At 41.1% G+C, this 26,851-nt stretch overlaps 1 protein-coding gene across 1 annotated transcript; it reads left to right on the top strand.

Moving 5' to 3' along the window:
- On the top strand, positions 1 to 25,900 carry DAW1 (dynein assembly factor with WD repeats 1). The gene is made up of 13 exons (XM_024740548.1): positions 1 to 82; positions 2,472 to 2,544; positions 4,263 to 4,407; positions 5,767 to 5,825; positions 8,137 to 8,259; positions 8,886 to 8,985; positions 12,021 to 12,128; positions 13,647 to 13,753; positions 14,677 to 14,779; positions 15,578 to 15,692; positions 21,030 to 21,106; positions 23,195 to 23,357; positions 25,558 to 25,900. The coding sequence occupies exons 1-13, from the start codon at positions 1 to 3 to the stop codon at positions 25,590 to 25,592; spliced, it is 1,290 nt and encodes a 429-aa protein (XP_024596316.1). The 3' UTR covers positions 25,593 to 25,900.
- Positions 25,901 to 26,851: the final 951 nt, after the last annotated feature.

Below are 26,851 nucleotides of genomic sequence, written 5' to 3'. Positions count from 1 at the left end.
ATGACGACCAAGTCGGTCGGCTGGTGGTTCCCCTGCGAGAGAATGAAGCTCAAGAGCCTCCTGCTCCGGTATTACCCGCCAGGTAAAGGCCGGGCCCCGCTCTGCCCTCATGTGAGAACCTGCACTAGGAGGGTCTGGGGCAGAGGAGGGTGCGGGAACCCGAGAGGTGGGGTCCAGCACGAGTGATCCCTGTGGGACGGCAAGCCTGGTGCTTCCTAACGTGGGCCCCTCACTGCTTCGGATGCTGGACTCTGTTCCTCATAAGTTTTAAAAAGACTCTTTCAGGTTTTTTTGTTTGTTTTGTTTTTTTGCGGTACGCGGGCCTCTCACCGTTGTGGCCTCTCCCGTTGCGGAGCACAGGCTCCGGACGCGCAGGCCCAGCGGCCATGGCTCACGGGCCCAGCTGCTCCGCGGCAGGTGGGTTCCTCCCGGACGGGGGCACGAACCCGCGTCCCCTGCCTTGGCAGGCGGACTCTCAACCACTGCGCCACCAGGGAAGCCCTCAGGGAGTCTTTAAACTTTAAAATTGCTGAGTCACAATGCTTTCTGGTTACTTAGGAATGAAGTGAACGGGGAGGGATAGGAGGTGATTAGTGATGTGGTGGAATATTGGTTTCTGGAAGGGAAGACACCGACAAGGACCACATTGATTTTTATTTTAAACGCACCACAATGACTAAGTCAAGGTGTGTTGAGTATGAAAAGAAAACTGCATACTTAGTAAGCATATGACCTTAGTGACTGAATTCCAGACTGTACATATCAGTCAGCACATTTTCTGAAGGCCTACTCTGTACACACTGTGTGCTCCTTGTCATGGGACTTTGCGGTACGCGGGCCTCTCACTGTTGTGGCCTCTCCCGTTGCGGAGCACAGGCTCCGGACGCGCAGGCCCAGCGGCCATCGTTCACGGGCCCAGCCGCTCCGTGGCTCAGGGGCCCAGCCGCTCCGCGGCATGTGGGTTCCTCCCGGACGGGGGCACGAACCCGCGTCCCCTGCCTTGGCAGGCGGACTCTCAACCACTGCGCCACCAGGGAAGCCCTCAGGGAGTCTTTAAACTTTAAAATTGCTGAGTCATAATGCTTTCTGGTTACTTAGGAATGAAGTGAACAGGGAGGGATAGGAGGTGATTAGTGATATGGTGGAATATTGGTTTCTGGAAGGGAAGACACCGACAAGGACCACATTGACTTTTTTTTTGCGGTACGCGGGCCTCTCACCGCCGTGGCCTCTCCCATTGCGGAGCACAGGCTCCGGACGCGCAGGCCCAGCGGCCATGGCTCACGGGCCCAGCCGCTCCGCGGCATGTGGGATCTTCCCGGACTGGGGCACGAACCCGCGTCCCCTGCATCGGCAGGCGGACTCTCAACCACTGCGCCACCAGGGAAGCCCTGAGTGACTATTTATTGTATCCTGGAGACTCTTGGTCCCACCTACATCTATTTTGGCATGCCGTCACCATGATTCGGTTTAGCACATAGGTTCTGGTCTGCTTCTGTGGGCTCTAATTTCAGTGATACTTTAGTTTTCTGAGCCTTTGCCTTGTTATTCTGGTCTAATTTGTTTTTCTGGTGTAAGACTCCTGCTTTGCTTTGTCTTAGCAAGACTCCTGCTCAGTCTTCTCTGGTGCCACCTGCAGGGGCAGAAGGTATGTCCCCAGTGTGCCTGTTCTCACTGTGTGACCTTCTGGGGGTGGAGGACAAGCCCCTGGGCCTGGTTGTGCCACTGGTTGAAAGGCAGGGAGACGCTGCTTTGGTGCTTTGCTGTGGAATGGGGTCTGGGAGGTCCTGGGACTTCGCTGATGCTGCTGTAGGCAGATCAGATGGCCCCCTCAGACGACAGCTAAGGAGCGGGGATGGTGAAGGTCTGCGGCTTTGCTGCTCCAGCTGTTGCAGGCAGATGAGACTGCACTGGGACCCAGCTTTGCAGTGGGGACTGGGACAGCCCAGGGCTTCCACTGGTGGGTGGGACTGCCTGCAGGGGCCCCCGTGGTGGAGCAGTTCAGGGTTCCTCATCAGTACTTTGTCTGACTTCTCTTTTCCTTGTCCATTGGCCACAGAAAGCAAGCTTTTTTGTTGTTTTTTGATGTTTTGATATCTGTGCCTTTCGGTGGTTTCAGGCTGCAAGTCCTTTTGGTCCCCACTGTTGGGATACGTGTGAAATGAAAAGAAAGCCCAGGGAGCTCACCGTGTTGTCATTCCTCAAATCCTGAGGCCCCTATTCATCCACCTTTTTCTATCCAACTTTCAATTATTTTAGCATTGCCTGCTGAATGATTTCAAGTGTATTTAGAGGACAGACCAAGGAAAAGTGGGTCTACACCATCTTGTTTTGAAATCAGACATCACTGCATATGTTTTATGTAGAAAAATGGAAAAACAAAAATGAAAAAATTATGTCAAAGTAGGTTAACTTTTGGCATAGGCTGTGATCATAAGTGTTTTATAACTTAATATTTGTTTATTTCTTAGGAATTATGTTGGAATATGAAGAAAGTGGACAACTAAAGACCAAATCCATAGATCTGCTCGATCTCCATACCAGGTAAGTTAGCTATACAATGCAATATGTATTTCATATCCAAAATTGTGATTGGGAGACCCTGACATAGGATGGTGTGTGGATGAACTGCATAAGCTACAGACAATGCATACTAATTAAGTTGTTCCGGGGTATATTATTTCCTGTTTGTTTTGTTGAATTTTATTTGAATGTCTTGCTGAATGAGGAGGAAGTAGAAAAAGGATCATCAATCTTTCTTCTTCTTCTTCCCAAACCAACCGTATTTAAAAAGAAAAAACATAAACCTTTTAGTTTGGAAATCTGTTTTGATTCATAACATTTGTTGGAAACCTTTCCAAGAGGCATTATTATCTTTTTAATTCTTATGAAAGTATAACTATTTTGACAACTGAGTTTTTCAAAGTCATCATTGTGAAACATCTCTGATTCATTTCCATTCCAAATATTCACTTTTATTCTGAAAGACTGTGTTTCTTGAGAGCTGGGACCGTACCTCTGACACTCCCAGGACTCAACCTGTGGTAGGTAATAAATGTTAAGTTGAATGAATGGTCTCCTGGCTCAGTGCCTTGCACAAAACTGGAGCTCAGCCTATGTTTATATGTGAACAGAAGGAGGTGCTTATCAGATTTCACATTTCTGGGAAGCAGATGCTGAAACAGAAGTAGGTGGGTACAAGGTTACTGGGAAGTGACACCTGGGACAGGTTTGACAAGTCTCTCTCCAGCCCGTGGGGGAGCTCGGAACAAAGCTTGCGGGTTTGAGGACCCCCTTACGGGGCAGAAGTGGCCAGGCTCTTGCGCGACCCCCTTGCCTAGCCAGCGGCCGAGGGCTGTGGATAAGAGCAAGCCGTGGGCTCAGACACTAACGTGGATCCTGAAGAAGCTGCAGCTGGAGGCTGTCAGCCAACTACCACCTCCTTCACGGCAGCTGGGCCCCAGTCCTTTCTCGATACGCATTTGTGACATGTTTTGCAAAATGACCCTATTTTGGATGTTTTGTGGTATACAGACATTAATATTTGTCTTGAATTAATATTATTCTGGACTAGCAAAATTTACCATAATTGCTGTAGATTATTTGAATACTGGGGAAAACTTGAATCTGTACTTTTCACACCAGTTCTCTTTCAGGGACGTAATGTTATAGCCCATAAGAAATCTAATAATAATAATAATAGTAATTCTTTGAATGTTTGTTTTTGGTTAGGTACTTTCTCTTTCCCTAAAAATATTGCAAACCTAACCTTTCTCAGCCTCAGTTTCTTCATCACTAAAATAGTTGTGAAAACGCGTTAAATTAGAAGGTTGTTACAGGATTAAATGACAGAACGTATGTAAGGTGCAAAGTATAGTAGGAGTGGGCACATTTAATATATGTTCATTTAAAAGAAAAAAGAAACAGGAAAAAAATAAATAAAAAGAGCTCTTGTTCAGAAGCAGTATGCACTTGGCCTTCTTTGGTAAGCAAATGAGAATCTTTGTACACCTTCCTCAGGAGAAATCTCAGTTAATGGAAAGGCATTGGAGAGAACCCAAGCAGCTTTCATCTGTGACACGATGCTCTTCAGTGATTTCTGTGGTTTTTTCTCCCCCAGAAATCTCTTGGTAAAAATGATGGTGTTGTTGACATTTTATAAATCTTATGCTTCATAAAGCTGTATAATCCTTTATGTAATAAATGTATATGCAATTTTTGACAAAGACAAAAATAACTTTTTTGTTCTTGGTGAATTTCAGTACAGATGTCAATGCCTTAGTAGAAGAGATACAGAAAGCAGAACCTCTAATCACAGCTTCACGAGCAGACCAGGTCAAACTTTTAATACAGAGGTTACAAAATAAACTCGGACAGTACAGCAACCACAAATTCTATCTTTTTAAGGTAATGTCTGTTTCAAAGATACTAAGTAGAACTTCAGTGAATTAATTGATGTTTTATTAATCTGAGGTAAAGTACAAATCATGTTTTCTCTTTTCCTCAGTTCCTCACACATTTTTGCTAAGTCTTAATAAATGTTCGTTGAATGAATGAATGAAATTCAAAAATTTACTTCTTAACAGGTTCAATAAAGATTTGTACTAGTAACTTTAACCTTTCTTTATAATGATAAATCTAAAGGATAATCTAAGTTATTGAATAATTAAAATTTTTTCCAGTTAGAGTAATATTAAGACATGTTTCATGGTGTATCAATATTTCAAATTTTCTGCTTCCATGTGAACTAAACTATATTTTAGCAAATTATTTATTGACATGGATTGCATAATTTAATTCAATGAAAATATGCTTATTTTCCTGTAGTATTTTGGTGACTAAATTAAAACAAATGTAGTCATTTATTCAACAACAGCTTTTATTTTTTTCTTTATTATTTAACAAAATTTAATGATTTATTCTAGAATTGCTTTATATTACACTGATTTTATTTTTTATGACTTAAGTAGACTTCTTATTAAATACTCAGCTTATTTTGTCTGATGCAAAATATTCAGGCAATCTTCTGTATTCATCTGTTCCCTTCACTAGAGGATGGTTATTCTTGTAATAGTTCTTTGTCCAGCAGGTGGCACTATTTAACTTCAAATATGAGCTCTATAACGCATGACCTTGTAATTTATCCTCCAAAGGGAACATTTTTGATAGTGAAAGAGGACACTATTAATAGTTTCACTCTGGCAGTAGACATAACTGGAACCGTCCCAGTCTAGCCAATCACTCTGTCCATAAACAGACGATCCAATTTAAGTATATTCATTCAATAAATATTAAGCGTCCACTATGTGCTAGACAATGTAGGGATGGAAAGATAAATAACACAACGTATCCTGACTCTGAAGGAGCTTTAAGATTCCAAAAGTAATGATACATTGTAAATCTGTATTTGAAACATATTTATTTCCTATATACACTGTTTATGCATATATACAAAACCATTTGCAATATGTGAAAGAAAATATAAATTAGTGCTATTTGGTATTTTATAGCCATATCTAAAGGTAAATTGATGGAAAACACAGATCCTATTATGTTTCTGTAATTAGTTGTAACCACCAAATGTGTTATTAGTCTTAATAATAGAAGGCCCAATGTAGTTTTCTCATTTGTTCAGATATTTGATATTGTCCATTTATTAAGTATAATTAAGACACATTTGAGTGTCTTCATTGGTTTGCAGTTAAAATGAATGAACTGAAAAATTTTGTTTAAGTTTAAAATAAGTGGTGTTTTCTTTCATTGAAGGTTCTCAGAGCACACATACTGCCATTGACTAACGTTGCACTTAATAAATCAGGCTCATGGTAAGGTTCTCTGTTTATTTAAAACAGTTTATTAGACTTTATTTTTTAGAGCAGTTTTAGGTTCACAGCAAAACTGAGCAGAAGGTACAGAGGTTTCCTGTAAAGCGTCTGCCTTGTGCCCCTGCACACAGCTTCCCTCACCATCAGCGTCCCCCACCAAGACCTGCATCTGTTATAGTTGTAGCCGATATTGATAGCGACACATCATTATCACGAAAAGTTCATAGTTTACATTAGGGTTGACTCTTGGTTTTGTACATTCTGCAGGTCGGCAAATGTATAATGACATATATCCACTGTTGTGGGATCACACAGAGCAGTTTCACTGCCCTAAAATCCTCTGTGCTCTGGTTCTTTATTTCTATGTGTAAATCTGTGTCTATTTCTATTCTTTATTTCTAAGTTTTAATAATCAAGGGATAAAAGTTTTAAAAGTATACATGTAAGGAATACAACAGGATGATTTGATATACATAGTGAAATGATAACTACAGTCAAGTTAATTAATATCTCATCTCCATAGTTACCATCTTTTGTGTGTGTGACGAGGGCACCTGACATCTGTCTTTCAGCATATTTCCGGCATTCAATACAGTATTATTAACTGTAGTCATCACGTCTGTACGTTAGATCTTTAGGCTTATTCATTCTATGTAACTGCAACTTTGTACCCTTTGACCAATGTCTTCCCATTTCTCCTCCCCAGTCCCTGGTAACTACTGTTCTACTCTCTGCTTCTGTGAGTTCAACTTTGTTGTTGTTTAGATTGTACATATAAGTGAGATCATATGGTATTTGTCCTTCTGTGTTAGGCTTATTTCACTTAGCATCATGTCCTTCAGGTTCATCCATGCAGTAGCAAATGGCAGGATGTCCTTCTTTCTCATGGCCGAATAATATTTCATTGTAAACGTATATATGCACCACATTTTCTTCACCTATTCATCCTTTGACAGATATTCAGGTTATTTCCATATCTCGGCTATAGTGAACAATGCTGCAGTGAACATAGGAGTGCAGGTATCGCTATGAGATCCTGATTTCGTTTCCTTTGGATATATACCCAGAAATGAGATTGCTGGATCATATGGTAGTTCTATTTTTAATTTTTTTTGGTAACCACCATCCTCTGTTCCGTAATGACCATACCAATTTACATTCCCCAAGAAGCTAGGAGGAAAATGCCTAGAAGAGAACCACGGATATACTGCCTTGTCAGCCTTCCTGTTTAGTTGGGTGTAGATCCGAATTTGTCTCACCTTTTATCATAACCACTTGTCATTAAGACTGGCTTTTCAATTTTGTGCTTTTTGTTCTGTGCTTGGGAAATATTTTTCCTAGTGGAGTATTTAAGGAATAACTAAGATACTCTTAATTTAAGCTATTAGAGGTCAATATATTGATACTAACGATTCCTATAGTAGAATAGTCACGTTAAAGGATTGTTAAATATTAAACAAATATTTATTGAACACTTAGTGTGTCGGTCATGTTCCAGGGCCTAGGGATGATGGTGGTAAACCAGGCGGGTAGAAGAACTAGCATGTATGAAAGAGACAGTACAATTCTTCAGAGACCAGTGGGAAGGGGAATGTGGCTGATCAGGGTGTGCTTTCGGGAGAAGTTGAGGTTCCAGGTGTAGCCAGGACTGCTGGCCTTGCGGATCACAAGCAAAGTTTGAATTTTCCTCTAGATCACTGGGAAGCCACCTGAGGAAGTTTAAACAAAATAAATCCACTTTTGGTGAGGGAAATAGATTTGTAAGGGACATGTGTGAGTCAAGCCCTATTAGAAGGTGGTTTTATTTGTTTGGGCAAGAGATGGAGACAATGGAGCTGGTGAGAAGTGACCCTACTAGGGATGTATTCTGAGACTGGGCTAATAGAATTTACTGATAGATTGTGTGCGGGATGTGAGGGAAAGAGAGGCATCAGAGGTGATGCTAAGACTTTATGGTCTGACCAACGGGAAGAATGATGTTGTTTGTTGAGATATATTAGAGCTTCAGAAAATGTTACTGATTATTAACATTATTTAATGATATAACTATTTATATTGTAAGAATGATTATTGGAAGGATTACTCTTTATTTTATTTAGTAACTAGTAACTCCTTTTTGGGTTTGGGTTAAAATTGGAAAGTTTCCAGGTCAAAGGTTAGATATTGCTCCCAATTTGTTTGTTCTGCCTTCACAACTTCCATTGTAAAAAGCGAGGTAAATGGGGTTATAATTTTGCAGGCAAAAACAATGAGGTCTTTATTAATACATTGCTAGTTTCACCTTGTGGTGTATTTATATTGCTTGTGTTAGCTTTATCACAGGAAGCTATGATCGGACATGCAAACTCTGGGACACTGCCTCTGGAGAGGAACTTCACACCCTGGAGGGTCACAGGAATGTGGTTTATGCCATAGCATTCAACAATCCTTATGGGTAAAAAGACATTCACTTGTTCACTTATTCCTTATTAATCCATTCATTCTTTTGTTCATGTCTCCCTCTATCTATTGGGGAAGGAAAAGAGGAAGACAAAGAACTAAAAGTTATTGACTGCCTGACACGTGCTTTGAAAACCTCTTAAATACCTTCTTCAGTGCTTAAAGGAGCTTTGGGATAGGTATTGCTGGTTTCATATAACGTATATAAAGTTCAGATACCCTTCCCAGGTTCACACACTAGTAGAGAGGTGAGTAAGGGTTCAAGCTTCTGCAGGGCTGACTCTCTGCCCTTGGGAGCTCTCTGACAGCGAGTTCCTGCTGATGTTTATAGCACTGGGCTGAACCTGTAAACTGATACTATTCAAAAATTAGAACTCTATTTTGTTATAGAGTTCACCGAAATAGATATAAGATTGCTTGTTGTTTCATTTTATTTTAAAAAAATTTTTATTCTATATTGGAGTATAGTTGATTTACTGGATAGGTTATTATTTTAAAAGTGAAATAAACTTCTGAGTAGATAGAGATCCATGTATTAATATCTCTTCTCTTAATTCAGTGTATCAAATACTGTGGTTGAATTTGTTTTCAAATTCCGTATATATTCTTTTTAAATCTTAGTGACAAAATTGCCACTGGGTCCTTTGATAAGACTTGTAAACTATGGAGTGTAGAAACCGGAACCTGTTACCATACCTTTAGGGGTCATACAGCAGAAATAGTGAGTACATTTATTTTATTATATTTCTATGTGGTCATTCTTTTTGTTTTGTTTTACTTTCCTCTTTTTTCAGTAGAACTTATTTTTTAGAGCAGCTTTAGGTTGACAGGAAAATTGAGTAAAAAGTACAAAGACTTCTCACCTTTCCCCTCCACAGCATGCTCCATTATCAGCATCCCCGTCAGGGTGGTACGTATATTACAATTGATGAACTTACACTGGCACATCACATCATTGTTATTTCTTTTTAGAATTCCATTGTAAAAGTAGTGACTATACCTTTATAATTAATTTTAAAGCCTATCTGATAATTTCAGTTTCTATATATCATGTATGGTGGTATTGATATAATTTATAAACTACTCTAGTCTTAATATCTTGCCGATGCTGTAAAAGACCCATATCCTGCTTTGACTAAGTAGGCAGGTAATGGGATAAGTATATGAACACAGTATCCAACCTGACTTTTTCTATTTCACTGACTTGTCTTTAGAGGACTGACTTGATGAGGGTTGACGAAGTTATCAAAGTAGCTTTTAAAATAAGTTTTTTATATCATGTAAGATATCTAAGCTGATTGTTTTCTGGATATAATTGGAACTCAAATTTGCATAAATAGTTTGATACTCGAAATGACTTTCACTATTGGGAAGCCCTTGTCCTTGGCCAATTCTGTGTTACATCTTATAACACTTAGTGAGATAATTGGCACCCTATGGAACAAGTGATAGCTTTTAAAAATAAACAGTCTGCTTATTTTAGGAATAAAAATTTATTTATATTCATCCTTCAAATCCATTGTATGTTCATCCAACAAGAGCTCACGCTATGTTCAAGGTACTTTGCTAAACACTGGGGGTACTGCAGTTAGAAATTGTAACTGACCCTTTAGTGGCACTCAACATGCCTGAGTTGCATGTTGAGAAGCACCGTCCTAAGCCCTTTACATATATTAGCTTAGTTGTCCCTCGTAACAACCGTAAGGAGTAGATATTTCCCCATTTTACAGTTAAGGATGCTGAGGCATAGAGAGCTTAAGTAATTTGTCCAGGGTCATAAGAAAGACAGAATCCTCATTCTCATAGTGTGGCCATGTTTTCATACTCCCTTGGAATTTTGAAAAGGTTTCTTTATTTATAGTTCCTAGGAAGGCATTTTGTATTTTTCGTAGTCAACAACATCAATCCAATGAATGTTTACTAAGTATTGACTGTGTAAAGCCCTGGCCTGTGTGTGTGGGGTACCAAACAGAATCAGATGTAGTTCTTGGTCCCCCAGGGATTTTGCAGTCTTATAGAGGGAGTAGAGGTGTCCATGGATAAGTTTAAAGATGTGTTGTAGGTGGGCTAGAAGTTGGCAGGGAGCTCAGTGAGGGCACAGAGGGATTGGCCAAGCCTCCGTGGCCAGGACTGGTATTCAGGAAAGACTCTGCAGAGAGGTGGCAGGTGTGTTCCAGGCAGAGGGAGCTGCAGCAGCAAACGCCCAGAGGAGGTGTGTAATTGTGGTTTGTGCTTAGAACTCAAGTGGCTCTGAGCGTCCAGGGCAGCGCTTCCCAGCCTTCCCCGCACAGAAGGTTTCTGGTGGGATCTTGGGAAGATGGAGAAGAGAAAATTTTAAAAGATACAATGAAAGAGACAAGAAGTTAGAGAAGAAAAGCAGAGCACTATCAAAGCAGTCAAGAAGGAAGAAAATATCGAGAACCTCAGGAATGTTAAGTGAGATTACCAAGACCAACCAAGCCTCTCAACTGGACATTGATCTAGAGTGGTTCCAGTAGAGTTGAAGAGTGGAAGATGGGCAGTGAGTGATGGTAGACTATTTTCCCAAGGAATTTGGTTGTAAAGGGAAATAAAGGTAGTTAAAAAATGGATATGTAGAGTCAAGGGAGGATGAGTTTTCATGTGGGAAGAGCTCAAGCATACTTATAGGCCACTGGAAAGGATCTAGCTCCTTCTAGAGGGAAGGAAAAGTTGGTGGGCTTATCTCTCCTAGGTGTACAGGGAACATAGTGTCTTAAAATGGCAAAGTGATCCCTCTGAATCTGAGACTGGAGGAAAGGAAAGTGAGAGCCAGGGGAGGAAGTTCTCAACTGATAGGTAAGTTTTTTCAGGGAAGTATTAGGAGGCCAAGTTATCTGCTGAGGAGGAATGAGGATGGGAGTGGAGGCAAAAATGGGGAATGGGAGAATATATTGAATCCGAGGCGTGTTAGACAAAATAGGGAAAGCTACTGAAGCCACAGCTGAGGACAGAAGACATGAATGAACATCACTAGTGTCTGCTATACTGTTTTCTTCAACTGCCTTGGTTGAGGGTAGGGCAGACAAATAAATGAGTGATAAAATCCCAGATTGATACAAGTTTTTAGGAGTTATATGAAGAGTGCAGGTGAAAAGACAGGGACTTGGAGTTTTGGGATGCTGGCAGGAGTGATGCTTCCAGGTGTCATTTGAATGGGGGATAATGGACCAGGAGAAAAGAGAGGGGTGTACCTGAAATGGAAGGTATCCTATGGGGAGGTTGGAGGGGAGGCTTGGTACGGAAGAGAGAAAGTAGAAGTATTGGGAAATTGTAACTAGAGACTGATGTATTGGTAGTGAATCTTGTAGAAAAGGTGACATCAAGGTAAGGGTGTTGCCATGGGAGTGATCCCTGGTTGGGCAACTAAGGTCCCACTTGCCCCGTGGCGTGGCCGAAAAAAAAAAAAAAAAGATGGGAGCCAGATAGCATGAATCTCAAAGGAGCTGGGCTTTGCTTTTGTTCTTGTTCTTCTATGGTCTGGAAGTGACTAAGGGGAGCCAGTGCCTCTCCAAGCCTGAGCTGGGTGATGTGGGAGAACAGCAGCCTCTTAAGAGGAGAATGCTTCAGGATCTACCTGCAGTTAAACGGCTACTCGTATCTGGTATTTTGCTGCATATCTGTACAAAGAACTAGGCTGAATCTGCTGAGAGAGTCACATCTCCAAGCTTTTCTATATTAGAATTAACAATTTAAAACTCTGTCTTTCTAACATCTCTCTCGTTTCATGTAATTCAGGTGTGTTTATCGTTTAATCCTCAAAGCACATTGGTGGCTACTGGAAGTATGGACACAACAGCCAAACTGTGGGACATTCAGAGTGGAGAGGAAGTGTTCACTCTCACAGTATGTTACTAATGTTAATAACATCAAGAGTTTTACATTTTCATTAGCTATTCCTTTGGGTAAGCCTTTTACTTGTGGTTTTTTCTTAATAAATAAATAAATTAATTAATTTTTATTTTTGGCTGCGTTGGGTCTTCGTTGCTGCACGCGGGCTTTCTCTAGTTGTGGCGAGCGGTGGCTACTCTTCATTGCAGTGCGCGGGCTTCTCATTGCGGTGGCTTCTTTTGTTGCAGAGCACGGGCTCTAGGTGCGCGGGCTTCAGTAGTTGTGGCATGCGGGCTTCTGTAGTTGTGGTGTGTGGGCTTAGTAGCTCCGCGGCATGTGGGATCTTCCCAGACCAGGGATCAAACCCATGTGCCCTGCATTGGCAGGTGGATTCTTAACCACTGCACCACCAGGGAAGTCCCTTCTGTTTGTTTTTATTTGTATTTTTATTACAAAATGAACTCTAAGTTAGAAGATGTTTTTGAGTGATTGGTTTTCAGACTGTAGTAGAAGAGCGTTTCAGCTGGTTTGCTGACTATTCCTAAAGACTTAAATGGACGTGCTGGGGGAGCCCAGATGGGCTTTTTATTTTGACTAACTTCAGTCTGTAAGCCGTACCAACTATTGCTTAAAACCTATGGTCACCTACCTGGCTAAAAGCAAAGGAGATGGAGGCTGGTACCTTTTGGAAGAGGCAGAAATGGCGGAACCTGCCAGAAGATTTCTTAAAGAAACTCCGTTCTTTTCTGTCCTCCAGCCTTAGAAGCCTCTGGTATTACAAAGTCTGAAGTATAAGGGGCAAGTGGCAGGAAGTGACAAGGCCAAAGGGCACTGCCCGCAGAGTGGATGCTGGTGGTATGTCGACAGGGGCCCCTGTCTGTCGCCACCACATGTCCGTCCAGAACCATCCTATGACTGCTACCCTCCACTTCTTCCTGCCTCAGCGAAAACTACCAAGCAAAAAAGTGTGATGCTCTGTGGCAATCAGTGGGGACAATTGGATGGGAAATCACATTATTTTATTCTTTCAGATTATAGATGGATTTTAAAAATAGGATCCACTTTCTAGGAGAACTTTTTCTAGAAGTTCTCCTAGAAAAAGTTAAAATGGACTAGAAAAAAAGAGGAAAATCAGTGTTTTTAACTAACACCAAGAGTTTTTCTTTCTTAAATCAGAGAGCCTCGTTTTATTCATGTAAGTATACTTTTCCTGATCTTCGTACTCATCACTTCTGTGGGTCACGCTTCTTCACTGCCTCTTCTTTCAGATAAATGCCTAAGAGCGTTGGAAGGTGCGTGTCCTGCTCTACACGTGTCCTTTATTAAAATTAAATGGAGCCGAACATTAAAATTCTGAGCCCATAAATGTATTTCAGCTTGTTTGCAGTCTCTCCCTATCCAGCCAGCCACTGATCTCTCTTCTCCCTCTAGAGCTTTGCCTTTTTTAGCATTTTCTTTTAGACTATTACGTTATACATTTGTAGAAATCATTTCATCTACCGGTATGCATGATGATATCTGGTCTTTTTCTAGGGACACTCAGCTGAAATCATCTCTTTGTCCTTTAACACCTCAGGAAACAGAATCATCACGGGGTCTTTCGATCATACAGTTACAGTGTGGGATGCTGATACTGGAAGGTATTCTAACCTGCATCAGAAGATTAAGAAGATAGTCTTTGTTATTTTTCAGCTTAATGTCAAATCTGTTCTTTACCTTGGATTCCATAGGAATAGGGACACATTGAAAGCAAATTAATTCATTCTTTAATGATTTTTCTGATCTACCAAAAATATATGCTTCCTTGGAATTCTGAGGAAATAATGCCAAACAGTAACATAAAAGGAGAATGTTAACAATAGCCTGGTTACACAGCTATTATTTATTCCAGGTACTATGTAATCAAATTTCAATGGCTTGTCATTATGGTAGGCATGGGTATCATGAATAAATAAAATCATGAAAAAAAAAATAATAATAAAATAAAATAAAATCATGGCTAATGACCCCAATTTAATTTTGTCCAAGAACTTCAACTTCCTTCCTAATTATTTTTGGTTCTAGTTGCTAAGAAGTTAACTAAATTAGCCTACTTTTGTTGGAAAACTCCACTCTTGGACTTGTCTGCGTTTTGATAGAAGGACCAATTATCAGGGGTACCGATCAACATGGTTGCAACAAGAAATGAGAGGGGAGGAAGGGTTCTCAGATGACTGATGGGTAGTTTCTGAACAACCAAGGGGTCCACCTATCTGGTGTAAAAATAGTTCTAGAACTTCAGATTACCTTTATTATTTTTTATCCATGCCTTTCTGAAGTGTTGTCTTAAGTAATGTTGTTATCTTGGGTTGTTAAAAGTTTAAGTATTTTTTTGCTGAAATGAAATTAGTAGCCTAGTTGACTCTTTTTGGAGCTACAGTTAAGCCATCTTTGATTGGTCATCATAGATATTATTTTGTGAAAAGTAAAATTCAGACTCTTACACCAACGGCTTGAGATCATTCTTTGTACACATTCTTGACTAAGGAATCTTTCACCAGTCTGAACCATTTCCATTTTGTAGGAAGGTGTATACCTTAACTGGGCATTGTGCTGAGATCAGCAGTGCCTTATTCAACTGGGATTGCTCTCTGATATTAACTGGCTCTATGGACAAAACCTGCATGGTGAGCTCAAGAAATACCTTTGCTTTATAATTCTCATGTCTGTACTTTATACTGTGTCACGTATTCATTGCAACATTAACAAATTTTAAAGGTGCTATAAAATTAAGATATTAATTTAGCAACAATTGGTAATTTTTAAATTTCAAGTTTCTGATCCTCCAAGTTTGAAGAAATTATGATGTAAAATAGTTTTAGTTGATTTAAATGTGTTGAAAGATCTTATTATTTTAAAAGGCACGTTATTTTTGTTGAATGCCCCTCTGTTCCTTTATTAAACTTCAATTAGAGTGAACTTCATGAAGTGTCAACACAATGCCTCCCTGCCTTTACGTTTCTGTTGCTAAGAGCTTATGTTCTAGAATTATTATTAGATATATAGGTTATATACCAAATGTATTATAATCTTAATGTGCTTTTCATTTTCTAGCATTGTAGTTTTAGATCAAGCTCTTTACCATTTGATGCCCTTTGCATGAAAAGAGGATGCTTCCATTCCAATCAGAGAAGCATGCACTTTGAGATTTTTTTCCTAATGTAGTGGCAGATGTGTCTACCCATTCTAAATGTCTGTCCTTGGTCTTCTCTGTGTCCAAAGTGTGCCTTGTTAGATGGTTGGCTGTGGTCTCCGGTCATGAATCAAGGTAAAATGAACAAACATGTGAAAATTGTACACATGATTTTGGCACAGTTAATTTAGCCAGCCATAAACATGTCGTAAAGACTACTTCTGGCCACCTTTGCACTTTAGATAGGAAGTCATAGTCTTTGTCATCTTCTTCTTTTTAAAAAAAATTTCAGCTGTGGGATGCTACAAATGGAAAATGTGTGGCAACATTAACAGGCCATGATGATGAAATACTAGACAGCTGTTTTGATTACACTGGAAAGCTTATTGCAACTGCTTCGGCTGATGGTAGGTAATCTGTTGGTACATTTAATTTATGGAGAGATTTATGTTTTGTTCGATAAACACGTGTGATTCTACACTATAGGTCATCTCCCTGGTGACCAGCCCTTTAAGAGATTCTGGCAAAAATGGAATGCTTTTCCCAGGCATGACTTGTTCACCTGTTCTTTGCCTATATTTGCTCCTGGTGACTAACATACTTTTAAGTAGTTACTTCGTGTTATAATCAGTTGTGGGATGTTGCCAGTGATTCACTTTAATTACAGTCTTTGTTATCGTCTCCCTTTTCAAAACTATACTTGCGTGCTCATTCCCTTACTCACTAGGACTTTCCAAACATGGTCCTTTAATCATACGTACATGTCCTTTTTACATCCTGGAGTATAAACACCCTGAATCTGGAGAATTTTATTTTTTAAACTATTTACTTTCTCATCTTCTCACAGATCTTTGCTTTTAAAAATCATCCCTTAACTATAATTAATCTGCCCTTTTCATTTTAAATATCATTCTCATTTATACAAAAAAATCTATTCACTCAATATATATGGAGTACCGACTTTGTGCCAGGAATAGTTTTAGGAGCATAGGATATATCAATGAACAAAAGAGATGGGAATCTCTTTCCTCCTGGAGCTAAGTTGTAGACAGGGGGACAATAAATGATACTGTGCATGTGTTTTATATAGAATATTAGATTATATAGAATGCCAGGAGTTGGTCAGTGCTATGAGGGAAGAAACAAGCAGGGACAAGGAATCAGGATGCTGATGGATGGATGAGAATAATATATAAGCTTGATTCTTTTAGTTTTGTCCTTTCTATCATCTGTTATTTTCTCTAGCAGTGATTCTTTCCTTGTTCAGTAACACATTACTTCCAAAAAACTCTTTTTCTTTTCTTTGTTTTGTAAACCTCTTCTCATTCTGTCCCTCCTAAGTCTTGAAGTTTAGAGCAATTTTTTTTTTATTTATCTCTGGTCTTTGCTCCTCATTCCCTTCTTAAAATTAGATCTCATTCAACAGAGTTAGTTGCCTGTGCAGCTACAATCTGTTTTTTTATATTTATCACCTTTTTCATTTTCACTGGAATTACTCTCAAGGCTGAAATTTTTGGTGTCTTATTCATATTTCTATCTTGTAAAAAACTACAATTTCAGGCTATATTATTTTTATGTTTTCTGAAGTTTAAAAATGCTTTTGTAAAATTTAATGTACTAATCTATACTGGATCTCTTTGTCTTATTAACAAACTCGTTTTAAAAAATTTTTCTCTATTTAAAAAATTTTTTTAAAGATTTTATTTTTTTATTAGTTATCTATTTTATACATATTAGTGTACATAGGACAATCCCAATCTCCCAGTTCATCCCACCACCACCTCCCCACCAACCCCACTCTCCCCCCTTAGTGTCCATACGTTTGTTCTCTACATCTGTGTCTCTATTTCTGCTTTGCAAACCAGTTCATCTGTACCATTTTTCTAGATTCTACATATATACGTTAATATACGGTATTTGTTTTCCTCTTTCTGATTTACTTCACTCTATATGACAGTCTCTAGGTCCATCCATGTCTCTACAAATGACCCAATTTCGTTCCTTTTTATGGCTGAGTAATATTCCATTGTATATATGTGCCACATCTTCTTTATCCATTCATCTATTGTTGGACATTTAGGTTGTTTCCATGTCCTGGCTATTGTAAATAGTGCTGCAGTGAACATTGGGGTACATGACTCTCTTTGAATTATGGTTTTCTCAGGGTATATGCCCAGTAGTGGGATTGCTGGGTCATATGGTAGTTGTATTTTTAGTTTTTTAAGGAACCTCCATACTGTCCTCCATAGTGGCTGTATCAGTTTACATTCCCACCAACAGTGCAAGAGGGTTCCCTTTTCTCCACAACCTCTCCAGCATTTGTTGTTTGTAGATTTCGGATGATGTCCATTTTAAATGGTGTGAGGTGATACCTCATTGTAGCTTTGATTTGCATTTCTCTAATAATTACTGATGTTGAGCATCCTTTCATGTGTTTGTTGGCAATCTGTTTATCTTCTTTGGAGAAATGTCTTTTTAGGTCTTCTGCCCATGTTTTGATTGGATTGTTTGTTTTTTTGTAATACTGAGCTGTATGTGCTGTTTATATGTTTTGGAGATTAATCCTTTGTCCCTTGATTCATTTGCAAATATTTTCTCGCATTCTGAGGGTTTTCTTTTCATCTTGTTTATAGTTTCCTTTGCTGTGCAAAAGCTTTTAAGTTTCATTAGGTCCCATTTGTTTATTTTTGTTTTTATTTCCATTACTCTAGAAGGTGGGTCAAAAAAGATCTTGCTGTGATTTCTGTCAAAGAGGGTTCTTCCTATCTTTTCCTATGTATGTTATTTGTCATTTTTCCCTTGTTGCTTTTAATAATTTTTCTTTGCCTTTAATTTTTGTCAGTTTGATTACTGTGTCTCGGCATGTTTCTCCTTGGGTTTATCCTGCCTGGGACTCTCTGTGCTTCTTGGGCTTGGGTGGCTCTTTCCTTTCCCATGTTAGGGAAGTTTTCAATTATAATCTCTTCAAATATTTTCTTGGGTCCTTTCTCTCTCTCTTCTCCTTCTGGGACCCCTGTAATGTGAATGTTGTTGCATTTAATGTTGTCCCAGAGGTCACTTAGGCTGTCTTCATTTCTTTTCATTCTTTTTTCTTTATTATTCTGTTCCGTGGCTATGAATTCCTGCATTCTGTCTACCAGGTCACTTATCTGTTCTTCTGCCTCTGTTATTCTGCTATATATTCCTTCTAGTATATTTTTCATTTCAGTTATTGTATTGTTCATCTCTGCTTGTTTGTTCTTTAATTCTTCTAGGTCTTTGCTAAACATTTCTTGCATCTCCTCAATCTTTGCCTCCTTTCTTTTTCTGAGGTCTTGGATGATCTTCACTGTCATTCTTCTCACTTCTTTTTCAGAAGGTTGCCTATCTCCACTTCATTTAGCTGTTTTTCTGGGGTTTTATCTTGTTCCTTCATCTGGTACATAGCCCTCTGCCTTTTCATTTTGTCTGTCTTCCTGTGAATGTGGTTTTCATTCCACAGGCTGCCGGATTGTAGTTCTTCTTGCTTCTGCTGTCTGCCCTCTGGCGGATGAGGCTGTCTAAGAGGCTTGTGCAAACTTCCTGATGGGAGGGACTGGTGGTGGGTAGAGCTGGGTGTTGCTCTAGTGGGCAGAGCTCAGTAAAACTTTAATCCACTTGTCTGCTGATGGGTGGGGCTGGGTTCCCTCCCTCTTGGTTGTTCGGCATGAGGCGACCTGGTGCTGGAGACTACCAGGCTCTTGGTTGGGGCTAATGGCGGACTCTGGGAGAGCTCACCTCAAGGAGTACTTCCCAGAACTTCTTCTGCCAGTGTCCTTGTCCCTGCAGTGAACCACAGCCACCCCCCGCTTCTGCAGGAGACCCTCCAACACTAGCAGGTAGGTCTGGTTCAGTCTCCCTTGGGGTCACTGCTCCTTCTCCCAGGTCCTCATGCACACACTACTTTGTGTGTGCCCTCCAAGAGTGGAGTCTCTGTTTCCCCCAGTCCTGTCAAAGTCCTGCAATCAAATCCTGCTAGGCTTCGAAGTCTGATCCTCTAGGAATTCCTCCTCCCGTTGCCAGACCCCCAGGTTGGGAAGCCTGATGTGGGGCTCAGAACCTTCACTCCAGTGGGTGGACTTCTGTGGTGTAAGTGTTCTCCAGTCTGTGAGTCACCCCCCCAGCGGTTATGGGATTTGATTTTACTGTGATTGCGCCCCTCCTACCGTCTCATTGCGGCTTCTCCTTTGTCTTTGGATGTCGGGTATCTTTTCTGGTGAGTTCCAGTGTCTTCCTCTTGATGATAGTTCAGCAGTTAGTTGTGATTCCGGTGCCCTTGCAAGAGGGAGTGAGCGCACGTCCTTCTACTCCGCTATCTTGAACCAATCTCTCTTATTAACAAACTCTTAAAACAGTTGGATCACTTTTCTTTAAGGCTTTTGAAATGTCCAACCAAGTTGCAAGTTTTATATTTTAATCATATTGATTTCTAACATAGCAGTTTTTGTCTGCTTCTTCCTGAAGTTGATATTGTCAGAAAGATAAGTAAAAAGAAAACTTATTAAGATATTTTGCTTTTCCCCATATTAAAGTTAAGTAACCAAAATTCCCTATCCTTGCTAATTTTACCTTGATGTAATCTATAATTTGTGGTGAGAGCATCCTTCATCTGGGCAGATAAATTTTAATTTTTTTTCTGACAACAATTTTACTACTTCTGTTTTTCTCCTTCTATGCTTATTTAACTCCTCTATTCCTTTTTTTTTGTTTTAAAAAAATTTTATTTATTTATTTATTTTTGGCTGTGTTGGGTCTTCGTTGCTGCGCGGGCTTTCTCTAGTTGCGGCGAGCAGGGGCTACTCTTCTTTGCAGTGCACAGGCTTCTCATTGTGGTGGCTTCTCTTATTGTGGAGCATGGGCTCTAGGCGTACAGGATTTAGTAGTTGTGGCACGCGGGCTCAGTAGTTGTGGCTCACAGGCTGTAGAGCGCAGGCTCAGTAGTTGTGCTCATGGGCTTAGTTGCTCTGCAGCATGTGGGATCTTCCCGGACCAGGGATTGAACCTGTGTCCCCTGCATTGGCAGGCAGATTCTCAACCACCGTGCCATCAGGGAAGCCCCAACTCCTCTCTTCCTTAATTCTAAGGAAATGTATCTACTATTGTACTTCATCTGTACATCCATCCATCCATCCATCCGTCTACTCTCCATCCATCCATCCATCCATCCTATATCTATTTATTGTGTTTACTATGAGTTTGGCACTTCTGGGCACTGGGGACCCGATAGGGAACAAACCATTCTCTTAGCCTTTTCTGTTGAAAGGGGTTTCTTAGTGCCTGTTCTTCATTCATTGAGTAGTGAACGCTGTTCCTTCTCAGGAAGGCCTCTCGATCTTCTGTAACCCTAGACTCATATTTGGTGTATGATGTTAGTCTTGCTGTTTATTTCATCCTCAGCCTCTCAGAACTTGTTTTAATTCCCCTTTTTTTCTCTTAAAAACTTTATTCTTTTTGGATTCCTGTCTCCCCACTCCCATCTACCTTGGAACCCAGTATCTCTTCTAATAAGCTTGGGGCTAGAGAGACTGTCCTTTTCACTCTATTCTCCTGCAGTGGAACCAGCTTGCATTTTAAGTATTAAGTGGTTGGTTCTCACCGCAGGCAAGAAGACAAACTTAGCACAGAGTGTGTGTGTCAGAGGGATAGATATTGAGATAATTCAAGGCATGTGGTCAAAGTTCTGTGTTTCAGATGAATTTATATATATCTCAACTCCTCTCAAAAAGGAACAGCAAGAGTTTTCAGTGCAGCCACGAGAAAATGCATTACCAAATTGGAAGGCCATGAAGGTGAAATTTCAAAGGTGAGTTGCTTTCTCATTTGGAGCAGTTTATTTATTTTCAAAAAAATAGGCAGCTGGCTTAGTATAAATAGGTCTATTGGCACTGATGGTACCAAGGTTTGGCCAGTTATCTCACATTTTCTGGAAATCAGTTACCTAAAGACTTTATTTTTAAAAGTGTCCTGAAACTCAGCATAATAAATGATTTCTAAAACCTTTTACAGAGTATAAAACAGCATTCTCCTCAGCCATGAGCAAAAGATTCTGTTAGCTAAAAATACTTATTAAAGCTATTAAGAAGCTAATAAAGTATTTTTCCTGGTTCTAGTAAACACACAAGTTTATATTACGCAAAAGACACGCTGCACAGCAAATATCAAGTGTCCTGTAGATTAGATGCAATTGAGGAAGTATTTCCTGGAAATATTTAACACTTAACGAAGTTAAAAATGACCTATTTTGAAACTTGAAAGCTGTAGTTTAGGATTTTATATCAACTCCTCCCAAAAGCTTACGCACAGAGCAGGGCCATCCAATCAGGGATCTGAGGTTTAGATGTGTCCTCAGAATATTGTACTGAAGGCTGGGACTGGTGACTCTCAGCCCCTAGTTTGGCCCAATTCTTTGGTCTCATACCTGAGGTAGATTTCTCATTCCTTGTAAACTATCAGCTTGATGGTTTCAGGTCTCTGCAGGCTCCTGCTGGAGCCCGGGGCCGCCCGCTGCTGTGCTCTCTCCCCATCTCCTGCCTTTGCACCTGCTGCTGGTAGCTACTGCCCCCTTGCCCATTAGGGTTGGTCTCTGAGACTGTGCAGGACACATCCTCTTCACAGGCTGGGAGGCCTTGGGGACTGGCAGGAAGAGGGATGGGATGTGTGACCGTGGGAGACAGGCCACAGAGGGAGCCCAGGCCATGTTGCTGAGAGTCTGGTGTGTCACACTCAGTAAGCGCACGTGTGTGTGTGTGTGTGTGTGTGTGTGTGTGAATAGAAAGAGTTCTCAAACTATATTACTGCGTTTTATGCTTGTTAAGTATATATTACCTATTGAATTGCCATCCAGTAATGGCATTTCTGTGGGGTGCCAAGCTAAGGTATTCATTCATTCATTCGTTCATTCACTTAGCAAATACTTTTTTTTTTTTGCGGTATGCGGGCCTCTCACTGTTGTGGCCTCTCCCGTCGCGGAGCACAGGCTCCGGACGCGCAGTCTCAGCGGCCATGGCTCACGGGCCCAGCTGCTCCGCGGCACATGGGATCTTCCCGGACCGGGGCACGAACCCGTGTCCCCTGCATCGGCAGGCGGACTCTCCACCACTGCGCCACCAGGGAAGCCCAGCAAATACTTTTTGAAAGCTCCCACTGTGCTAGGCATTATGCTAGGCCCTAGTGACACTGTGATGAAAAAAGCCATGGCCTTGGGACTTGCCCTCATCAAACCTTCAGTTACAGAGGAAGTGGCCCAAATGGTCATCTTCTGATGCTTTAGAAAAGGTTGTAAGCATGATGTCCAGAGGAACTGAGGACTAACACTTTTCTCTGCTGCTCAGATACCATGTGACGATACCTGGCATGTAGGGGCTCTCAGGACACATTGATGGAAAGTTCTGTGCTTTAAGTAGCAGCAGACAGAAAGTCCTCCCTTAGTGGCCCTGACATTCTGTGCCACAGATTGAAGGACGATCCCTATGCTTGTGATGACAGAAAGTTGGTTTGCAGCGGTGACATCGAGGTTTGGGTATGAAGATGCCTGACTTGGGTTCTCATCCACACCGGGGCTCTGCCTCTTGGTTTGCGTGGGGAGATTGGCATCAGGAGCCTTTGGAAAGAAGCTGGGTGGGGAACACTCAAAGTATGACGGAGCTTTGGTTTTTATCCTTAGAACCGGGTGTGACGGGTGGGAAATCAAACTTTACTGTCTAGATTTTAATTTTCATGTATTAGTCCCTGCAATATTTTTCCCATCCTGAAGGAACTGTTCTATGTAAGAATAAATACCAGGCTGAGAAGGTGACAGATACTTAGTAATGTCCCCTTTCTGCTGATTAAAAATATAGTGGGAATCAAATTACACAAACCTGTGGTCACTTTTCTTCTTTCTTGCTTATAGATTTCTTTCAACCCCCAAGGGAACCGTCTTCTCACTGGCAGCTCTGACAAAACAGCTAGAATCTGGGATGCTCAGACGGGTCAGTGCTTCCAGGTTCTTGAGGGACACACAGATGAAATCTTTTCATGTGCTTTCAACTATAAAGGTGACATAATCATTACAGGTAGGGGAGAAATAAACACCATCGACTTAGTTTTCCTTTCCAATTGGCTGTTAGAGTTACGAAGCTGGATACCAAAAGGAGACACCCCCATCCCCACCAGGGTCCCTAGCTCATCTTGGTGCCTTTTATGTCCTTTATTTCATTTTAGCTGCATTGCAGAACCACAGGAGTGAGCTCTGCCACTGACTGTAAGGCTTTATGAATTCTCAGTTTCAGTTGCTCCAGGCGAAGTAAGAATTCAGTAGCCTGCCTTCTTCCTGTTTCCTACATTTCCCCAGGTACAGTCCATCAGATGGTCAATACTCAGTTGACGGCAGTAAATGTTAGTAACTAAAACAAGTCAGGACCTGAGTTCTTCACAGTGGGATTTATAGCCCATTAGAGATTTGTTCTTTGAGTGAAATTGTTTTCTCCTTGGATGTCCCCTCGTGACACATTAATATTGGGGGAAAAGAATACATATTGAGCAATTTTTCAATGATTAACGATTTATTGTGAATAACTTATATCAGCGATATTTTATAAGAACTGGATTGAGATCAGGTTAATTTAGATTGTGGAAAGGGGAAAAAATGACAAGAATATGGCACTACGTTAGTGCACTGCCTCTGGAGGAAACCTTGGCAGGGAGTGGGATGCTACAGTGGTGTTGGGTAGGGATGCCCTCAGAGGGCACAGAGGAGCGAACCTGCCTAACTCTTAGTGATTCTCATTGTGTCCAGAAGATTTTCACATTGCTTGACTCGTCTAGGAAGTGAAATGTCACATATATGAAGCTGGCTTTATATATTGGCTGATTCGGTAGCTTCCTAATCATATAACTTTAGAGGTGCTGAGAATAATCTCCCCTTGGCCCTGAAATACCACCCCTTTCCACCTAATTCTGGATAATTTCTAAAATTGCAGATTGCTTCCTTTGGGCTTACGGTTAGCAAGTGTTACTAAAACGTAGGTACTCCTAAGACAATGCCATAATAAAGAATGTTGGATCCTTTCTCACAATGAGGAAGGAGGTGGGAGATTGTGACAGGAAGCACAGGTGCTGAGGGCCAGGCTTTCCTAGTCTACACCGTTCATGTTAAGCCGGGTCAGCTATGCAGTACCTCTTCCCCTCAACCACAGAAGACCCTAAGAGTTAGGGAAGGAATATGTGTTGATTGTGCCTTGTTTTAGTGGTGGCCTTCAAATGCCCGAGCTCTTTTAAGATATTATCGATTTATTTAGTATTTCCCAAAGCACCAACATGCTAAATACTGACCCATTAGATGCCAGCGCTTATGAGAATGGGGGTGACACGTCTGCCTGGCCTTCAGCAGAGCACTGGGTTTGAACTGATCTGCCCTATTTCTTGTCAGACCCCAGTGTGATTAACTGCATGCATTTTTTAGTGGACTGCCTGAGGGTTTAGAGTCACTAAATGGAAAGAAACTGTCCGGTGTGGTCATGACACTTTTAAAAATACGAGGTGCCTTTGCAGGGAATGTGCGGTTTTCACAGGCTTTCCCAATCCGTGCAGCCCTCACACTTCCTCTATCGATGGTACCTGCCTGGCCCCTGAGGTTGAGAGAAGCAGCAGCGCCCAGCACTGCTCCGTACCAGGGCCCAGGGCCGTCGTTCCCACAGGCAGAAAGTGAATGGCGTCCCTGGGGGAGGAGTTGTATCAAGGCTGCTTTGGAAGAGTGTCGATCATAGTCGGGGGGCGGGCGGGAGGATGCAAATTTCACATTCTGACCTACGATGAGAAAAATCTGTTGACATTTTGAGACGTTCCAAAGTGGGATGGGCTGCCCCCTCATAAGCTAGTCACTCAAACCTGGAGATGTTCAAAGTCACCATATTTCCACCTGGTGGCCATGTGTGAAGGTGGGGTGGGGAGATGAGCAGAGGGACGGCCAATGTGGCTGCATTCTCCGGTCCTCTCCAATTCTCAGATGCCAGGAATCTCGCGGGGGTGTGTAAGTAGATTGTGAACTTGCCCAATTTATGACTGACATGGAAAAATGCAAAAAACGAAAAAAAAGATTCCCACCCCCCCCAAACGCCTGAGCTGCTGAGGGGCTCTGCAGCTGGGCACCGAGGCTCTAGCACATGAAACACACTGATCATCGACAATGACCCAGAAAATGTCAACCTGTAAAAACAGAGAGAGTTACGTTGAGTAAAATAAAGAAAACTAACTTTGTGAAATTTGCTTTATTAGGCAGCAAGGATAATACCTGCAGGATATGGCGCTGATTGAAGTAAGCCAGTCCATGAGGAAACTTGCCGCTTGGCATCGCAGCCAGACAGCAAGCTATTGTGATAGTTCATGTTTTCTCTTTGTCCACAAGTCACCGTTTCATACACTGTCGTTAGCTTCACAGATAAGACCATTAAAGCTGATGGACTTATATCATTCCTTGATATTATTTGGTAGAGATGACAGGAACAAGCATACTGTGTGGCAGATGTCACTGGTTATTTCCGTTTTCTTTCTTGATAGCATCACGATACTGACAAATGAAACAAGAGTAATGTAACGTGTCTCCTAGATTCTACTTTGAAGCCTATTATTATCATTTCTGTTGAATAAAGTTTTGGGAGAAAATGCTTTGTGAATTTTTGTGAAAAATTTTTTGTGCATATCTATGTTTACAATGTATGTTTTCTTCCTTGTGACGAGAACTTTTAACATCTCTTTCAGGGGCTTTCAAATATGCAGTACAGTTTTATTAACTATAGTCACCATGCTGTGCATTACATACCAACAACTTAATTATTTTATAACTGGAATTTTATACCTTTTGACCCCCTTCACCCATTGTGCCTCTGTTCTCCATATGAGTTCAGTGTTTTTCGTTTGTTAGTTTGTTTTAGATCCCATATATAAGTGAGATCACATGGCACTTATCTTCCTCTGTCTGACATTTTAGTCTGATGCCCTCAAGCCTCATCCATGTGGTGGCAAATGACAAGATTTTTTTCTATTTTATGGCTGAGTAGTATTCCATTTTGTGTGTGGCAGACTAGGGTCCTAGAGAAGCATCATCCCAGGGTCTGGATGCTAGTTTCTTTTACAGAACAGGGAGAGGGGGAGGTGAGGAGGTAAAGTAAAAAGGGCCATAAGTTTTGCACATATCTCCTGGTTTTGCCAGACTGGGGGAGGTGATATGTTAATTTCTTCTTTCCTGCAGCCATCTTCTTGGATTCCAGCTTTCTGAATTAAGCCATTGCTCCTTGCCCCAACACCTCCTCCCCCGATTTACTGGCCTGTTGAACGAGCTTGCACTTGGTAACGTGATTGCAAGAGCACCTCAGCAACAATAATTAGGGAACTTTGAAAAAAAAAACAAGGTTTATTACACACAAGTCCTGTAGGGTACAAGTCACACCCAAGGGCCACACAGGAGGTCAGGTGGAGGGAGGGAAGCATGGGGGTTCACGGGTTCACACTTCATCAGTGAATTTAAAACATAAGGGTGGGAATTAGGACACGGGGAGGGAAGAATCGGGGT

Source organism: Neophocaena asiaeorientalis, unplaced genomic scaffold (assembly GCF_003031525.2).
Source record: "Neophocaena asiaeorientalis asiaeorientalis breed wild unplaced genomic scaffold, Neophocaena_asiaeorientalis_V1.1 scaffold388, whole genome shotgun sequence".
NCBI lineage: Eukaryota > Metazoa > Chordata > Mammalia > Artiodactyla > Phocoenidae > Neophocaena > Neophocaena asiaeorientalis.
The sequence above is the reverse complement of the archived record's forward strand: the minus strand, read 5'-3'. Positions and strand labels throughout refer to the sequence as shown.